The sequence below is a fragment of the Cucurbita pepo genome, chromosome LG04 (genome assembly GCF_002806865.2).
Source record: "Cucurbita pepo subsp. pepo cultivar mu-cu-16 chromosome LG04, ASM280686v2, whole genome shotgun sequence".
In the NCBI taxonomy this organism is placed as follows: domain Eukaryota; kingdom Viridiplantae; phylum Streptophyta; class Magnoliopsida; order Cucurbitales; family Cucurbitaceae; genus Cucurbita; species Cucurbita pepo.
The window spans coordinates 3,372,607-3,379,888 of NC_036641.1; the positions used below are offsets into that span (position 1 = coordinate 3,372,607).

At 37.9% G+C, this 7,282-nt stretch overlaps 1 protein-coding gene across 3 annotated transcripts in view; it reads right to left on the minus strand.

The window, feature by feature from the left end:
• Positions 1-2,896: 2,896 nt before the first annotated feature.
• LOC111792765 overlaps positions 2,897-7,282 on the minus strand; it is a 5,001-nt gene continuing 615 nt past the window's right edge. For 2 of the 3 annotated variants that reach the window (XM_023674345.1, XM_023674346.1), the window contains exons 3-7: positions 5,865-6,100; positions 5,523-5,781; positions 3,784-3,963; positions 3,533-3,688; positions 2,897-3,431 (exon numbers count right to left, since the gene is read on the minus strand). In XM_023674345.1, coding sequence (XP_023530113.1) covers positions 3,258-3,431; positions 3,533-3,688; positions 3,784-3,963; positions 5,523-5,781; positions 5,865-6,100 — 1,005 coding nt within the window. In that variant the 3' untranslated portion in view covers positions 2,897-3,257. The remainder of the gene's footprint in view (positions 3,432-3,532; positions 3,689-3,783; positions 3,964-5,522; positions 5,782-5,864; positions 6,101-7,282) is intronic. The other variant, XM_023674344.1, reaches the window with a different exon arrangement.

Consider the following 7,282-nt stretch of genomic DNA (forward strand, 5'->3'; position numbering starts at 1 on the left):
AGAGAGCGTTAGAAAGAGATCGAAGAGTTCATATCTAGAATTGTGGCAATAAGTTAGAAGACTTTTTTGCTCCTATGCTAAAATGAAATCGAGTATTCATTGATAACGTAAATTATTAATAGAAAAAGTCACATCGTAATTATTTATTAACTACTACTTCATAATTTAGCACCAACGGACAAAAAAGTCTTTGTTGAGGATATATATCGATTGAGTTATGTTCGTAAACTTAGCTCTCACTTTAGAACTATTTTTTAAATAGTTTTCTATTTTTTTAAAAAATAAATTGCCGTGAAAGTAATGAATAGAGGTTAGCTTAACAGAATTCATGTTTGATTGACGGTTTTATAAATATAAATTTTCTACGACACATACAGTTCTATGGTCTTTGATATGATACCGCTGTCAATTAGACACGGGTGTCTTGTCTTTACTTGAAATATAAAAGTAGCATATTATTTGAGTATTTTAAGAAATACTCAATAACACATGCAACATGAATTGGGACCTATCATTTAAAACCATAGTCTCTTAGGTGGCTTCCGTTCGGACAAATTGGATGTGTAGGAATTCTCTACACACGACCCACACGTGCGAGCGTGGGCCCACCAGGTGGGCTCGCACACCCCTGGGCCTATTCGTCAGGCCAACTCCTTTGGGCTATAGCCGGGCACCCCAAGGTACAACTACAAGGACCGTCGTGCACCATGTCAAGCATGATGATCATCTCATCCTCATAGTATATGCGTTTGTACTCATCATAAAGGGAAAATATCCCAATACATGTGAACCACAATTATGCACGAGGTCCCTATACTTTTCATCTTAAACAAGTCATGCTGCACAACTCATTCATTCCTTACCTGTTACCCTAGGTACATGCATGCATAGGCTTTCATATATTATATCATTCATAACATTACTTAGAGGTTGTGCATAAAAAAAACTCGTCATTTCCATATATGTCGTAGCATGTCATACATTTCATTATCAAGCATATTTATGCCATAGTACAACATGACATCTCATACATAACATATCATCGTAACATAACATATCATCATCACGTATCATATCGCCATACATCTCATGTCATTATAGCATATCATATCATCATAACACATCATATTATCATCACATAACAGTCATATCAAACACATGACAAGTGTAGAGGCCACTAGGCACATATCATCATACATAAGACAATTCTTCCGACTGTGTCGATAGTATGGCCACTTACTTGACCGTGCCGATAATAGGTCACTTATTTGGTTGGACTAAGTTGAAGAACTACTACGACCCTTTAATGCTAGCAACTACTACAATCCTTTGATGCTAGCCTATGAGTGCCCTCTAATATTTAATTCTACGGTCCATAATCCAGACTGCTAATTTGCATGTTGACGTGCCTCGCTAAAGCTGACCCGAGCCATTTCCACATGCCTTCGACTCTACACCAACCCATCTCTTTAGTCGCAGCTTGCATCTTAGCTTGGTGACTTAGTTGATGACTTAGCTCACATCTCTATGCTTAAACGACTCGGTTTGAAGTTTTGGTATCCTATACTATCATTTGGACCATGTCGGAGCCAAAGTTTGAAAGTAAAAATGATTTTTTTTTTTGTTATTTCTAATAAATTAAATGTAACTATATAAAGTATATTAAAAAAAATGGGGCATTTATAACATGTGATTGATTGAGTGTCGTTGATTCTTGTCCTTTTGTTTTGAATGTCAAAGTTTTTAAAACAGTTGCATGTGCAATTGTGCACCCACCAACCACCCTTAGAAAATGGGTCAATTCTGAAAATTCTAAAAGAATAAGGGTCATAATACAATTTTTTAATTTATTTATTTATTTTTCTTTTCCAGACTTTAGGAGTAAATTTTGTACAGCGCTTACTATATAATATTGATTTTGACAAAGTCTTAAAATGTTTGGTAAATCACCAACTGATCTCTTGGGTACAAACTTTTAACACTAATTTTCTCGTTTTGTCGATTGTGAGAAGGGAGGAGACCTTGCCTGTAACAGCTCAAACTCACCGCTAATAAATATTGTCATATTTTGCTCGTTATGTATCGTCGTCAGCTTCACGGTTTTTAAAATGCCTAAGAAGAGGTTTCCACACCCTTGAATATGACATATTGCTTACTAGAGTGCTAAGTTAGGACCTTGAGTATGCTTGATGTCGAGATGATGTCTATTTCAAGTTGTTAGAGAACCTAGTAGATGAGTCATATTTGGTTGAGAACAAATTTTATGTACGAGCTTGAAGATTATAAATAAGCATGAATAGAGAAAATATGAAAAACTCCAACAAAACAGAGGAACGTCAAAACTCTTTAGAGTAAACAAAAACTTGCACTCTTGGAAGGACGCCCATCATCGGAAGTGATTGAGAAGCGATTCGAGAGATGCAAACTCGAGCCAGATCTAGGGTTGACATTTATAATCAATAATGGACTGGTAATTGGCTCAAAAGGCAATTAAGACCTTTAAGTTTGAATTTTTGGGCTCGTTAATCAAATTATCAGATTAATCAAGTAAATAATTAACCTAATACAAATTAGCAACTTACACAGTAAATTCTACACTAATCTAAATTATTTCTAAGGTGATGTTGTTTGACCAAGGCGATGGTGTACACAAGTTGGAAAACTTTAGAGATCATGGTTAGACACGAGTCTACATTTTCCATACGTAACTCTTTTCGACCGTGAGTTGAACCTATTGTCATCGTTGGTAATGCCTACAAGGGTTAACAACACGAGAACACGAGCAAATGAGGTATGAGAGAAATTTGTGAGAGAAGAGGGAAATGATAAAAAAGAAATTAATCAAAAAAAGTAAATAAACTTTCTTCAGCTCCAAGAGCAGGTGAAAAAAAAAGCAGAGAGAAATTGTGTTAACAATGTTGAATGCAAAAGTGAAAAGAAGACGTAACTGCCGAAGTCTACTGTTAGCAAATATTGTCCTCCTTGGGCTTTCTCTCAAAATTTTTGAAACACGCATACTAGGTAGAGGTTTCTACACCCTATTAAAGGGTGTTTCGTTTTCCTCTCCAATCGACGTGGGATCTCACGTTAAAAGAATAAGGAAGAGAATCAAGACACAATGAAGCTCTAAAAATAAAGCCAAAATTGCAACGGGGAAGAATGGCTCTATTCCTCCTCCTGTAGGTTGTGAGTACTTATGGCACAAAATGATATGATGATGCTATATACAGCTGCTAGCTTCTCCCATGTTTCTATCGTTACTTCCGGTAATCTGCATGTAATAAACTCTCGTATCGGCTACCTTGTACCGTCTTCTGGACATCTTCCCAGTTCTCGATCTGGTTCGACAATGAACCTCGGTGTATCTTCACCTGACGACTCTTTAACTCCCTCTGTGGAACCTTCAGAAAGTCTTGAAGATCTCTTAATTTCTGCAACCACACAAGTTTTTGGTAAGAAAATGATCTCTCAAAACACAAGGATCAAACACGAACACAGTTCAGGGTTGCGTGTTCGAGTAGTGGCATCTTACAGTGCGGTTCCTAACTACATCTTCGTAATATAAAACGATGTGTCGGGTGCTCTTGAAGTACTCCAAGGCTTTGGCTGTTGTTTCTTCTACTTTCTTCAAATTGGGTATCAACAGAGTGGCATTGATTACGGGCTTGTATTTTGCGAGTATATCAGCCTGAAACATTTCTATAACAAGCTCAGACCTTCCTTGAGTTTCAAACTGATTAAGGAAAAAATAAGATATTGAATGAGATTGATAAAGAGCAAAACCTCATGATGTGAATGCACATGAGACTTGTGGGTTCCATTCAACAGCTTGGCGTCTCGATCGTAAGAATTTGCAAGTACTGAGATCATTCTACGTAGAAGGTTTCTTCGGAATAGGAAAATGGCAGATACCCCGCGACGTTTGAAGTACTCAACTATTTCGACATGGTGCTGCATCAACCCCTACACGAATTGTGCAAGTTGCAACAACGTTATTTTTCGCCGACACGATCAAGAGTCGATTAGTGATATATCTCAGTTCGTGATAGCATCAGGAAAGATTGGTCCCCCTCAATAGATATAAACACAGCATGCATATACATGATCCACCAACACTTCAAAGAACTTGACATTTAGTTCTTAGAAAATTAGAGGAAAACTTGAGGGTGATACATGTATCTCGAAGAAAACTTATTGAAGCGAATCAAAAAATTAATCCCATGAGCAAAAAACTAATACTGATATGAATAGTAACATAATCAAAGTAAAGCGTTTAGTCTCTTAGAACAATGCAGCAAATAAGTAGTTGTACATGTTGATTTAAGGAGATTTAGGAATAAAGACTCCGTACAAAAGAATCGTGCATATACAAAAGCGTAATCCATACATATAACAAAAAAATGGCAAATGAAACTCTCTAAAAGATAAACAATGAAAGAATGATTGTAACATTCATCTACCCCGTTGTCATAGGTTACAACATTTACAGGTTAACAAAAAACAAAAAGATGAATGGTGTGAGATCCCATGTTAGTTGGAGAGGAGAACGAAACATTCCTTAAAAAGGTGTGGAAACCTCTCCCTAGTAGACACGTTTTAAAACCATGAGGCTGACGGTGATACATAACAGGCCAAAGCGGACAGTATTTGTTAGCGGTGGGCTTGGGCTATTACAAATGGTATTAGAACCAGACACCGGGCTGTGTGCCAGCGAGGACAATGGCCCCCAAGAGGGGTGGATTGTGAGATCCCACATTGATTGGAGAGGGGAACGAAACATTTCTTATAAGAGTGTAGAAACCTCTCTCTATCAGACGCGTTTAAAAACCGTGAGGCTGACGGCGATATGTAACGGGCCAAAGTAGACAATATTTGTTAGTGGTGCGATCAGAGCCAGACATCGAGCGGTTTACTAGCGAGAACACTGGCCTCTAAGGGTGGTGGATTGTGAGATCCCACATGGGTTGAAAGGGGAACAAAACATTCCTTACAAGGGAGAGAAAGCCTCTCTCTAGCATACGCGTTTTAAAACCATGAGCCTGACGACAATACGTAACGAGCCAAAACAGACAATATTTGTTAGCGGTGGGCTTGGGCTCTTACAAATAGTATAGAGCCAGACATTGGACGGTATGCGAACGAAGACACTGGCCTCCAAGGGGTAGATTGTGAGATCCCATATTGGCTAGAGAGGAAAATGAAACATTCCTTATAAGGGTATGGAAACCTCTCTCTAACAAACGCGTTTTAAAACCGTGAGGCTGATGGCGATACATAACGGGCCAAGCATATAATATTTGCTAGCGGTGGGCTTAGGTTATTAGGCTCATTCATAACGCCAGGCATCATAAATCAAATTGGAATTGGAATTGGAAGCTAGCCAAAATGGAATTATCTTTTAGTGAAATGAACGAACATATAGTTAATCTATCACAATGATGAACGTATCATGCAACACCAGTGATAATAGCATAAAATCCATGAGCTTCACAGTAAAACGATAAAATGAATACAGTTCTTACCTGATTAAGCATCCACTTAAGACCAACAGCAGCGGTGCACTCATTTTTCGAAGCGCTACTAAACCAATCAAGATTGTAAACTTTATCCAACGTTTCAACAATGGTTGAAACATTGCTTCTCCTAACTTTAACAGAGAATATCTCTCCATTGGAGCTTATGTTAGTATGATTATTCAATAATGTCTCAAACCAACCACTCCCTGATCTCTGCATTGACAAAATGGCAAAAAATCGAACCGGGTGGCAAGCACATTCAGCCCTGAAAACGTGCAAAAAGTCCAAGACTCATCAATCTAATCAATTTTATTTCCAAGTCAAACAAAAAATGGATATCTACTTTACCTGCTATATGTTATAGGTTTAGGAAAGTGCACAAAAGGAACATCCGAAGGATCAATCCAAGGCTTTGAACATGGCATTTCAATAACCTGGACTTTCAGAAACCCAACCTTTGATTTGGTGCTAATTTGTTTGAGACAAACGGAGCACATAAATACACCACAGACCATGGCAAAGACCAACACGATCATCCTTAGCATCAATGGGGATTTCTTGGGAACCTTTAAAATAAAATCCTCCTGCCATTATGAAAAGCAATTTATGCAAAAGCTATAGCCTATTAATCAGAGATTAGACCGAACAAACAGATTCATCTCCCAAACTTCAGATGTAACAGCCCAAGCATCCATAACCTTGGGCTGTTACAAATGGTATCAGAGCCAGACACCGGACAATGTGCCAACGAGGAGGTTTAGCCTCGAAAGGGGTGGGCAGTGTGCTCGCAAGGTGATGGATTGGGGGGTCCCACTCGTTCTCTTCTCCAATCGATGTGGGACCCCCAATCCATCACCTAGCTGACACATCGCCTCGTGTCCACCCCTTTCAAGGCTCAACCTCCTCACTAACATATTGCCCGGAGATACAATTTGTAACAACCCAAACCCACCGCTGACAGATATTGTCCTCTTTGGGCTTTCCCTTTCGGACTTACCCTCAAGGCTTTTAAAACACATCTGCCAGTAAGAGGTTTCCACACTCTTATAAAGAATGCTTCGTTCTCTTCTTCAACTAATGTAGAATCTCACATCAGATATAAAAGATTGAATAAAAATCAACTACTATAGCCACTAGGGTCAACATAGAATTAGTAAAAGAGACCTAGGATTGAACATGTCCATGCTAGACCTTACAAAATTGGGTTTCAATATTCAATAAGGATTTCTTGCCATTATGAAAAGCTCTGTGAATCAAAAGCTATAGCCTATTAATCAGAAATTTGACAAACAAATTCATCTCCCAAACTTGACAGCTAAAATGGCCCAGAGCTATAGCCTATTAATCAGAAATTCGACCAACAAAATCGACAATCAAAAGCTATAGCCTATGAATCAAAAGCTATATCAAAGATTAAATAAGAATTAACTATCACAGCTAAAATGGTCCACAGAGAATCATTCAAAACGATCCTAGGATTGAACAAATCCACATGCAGAGAGAGAACTATTTCTTTGTTTCTACGAAGCATTGATCTCACGAACTCGAACCGAAACATAGAAAATAACATGAAAAAAAGAATAGAACGGGAAATCAGAGTTGGATTCAGTTCGAGCTGGAATGCGAACACAAAATCAAACCAAAAATTTCAGGAATAGAAGGTAGCTTAATGAACATGGAGATGAGAGAGTTTTCAGATAATAAAAATTAGAGAAAAAAAAAAAAAAAAAAAAAAAAAAAAAAAAAAAAAAAAAAAAAAAAAAAAA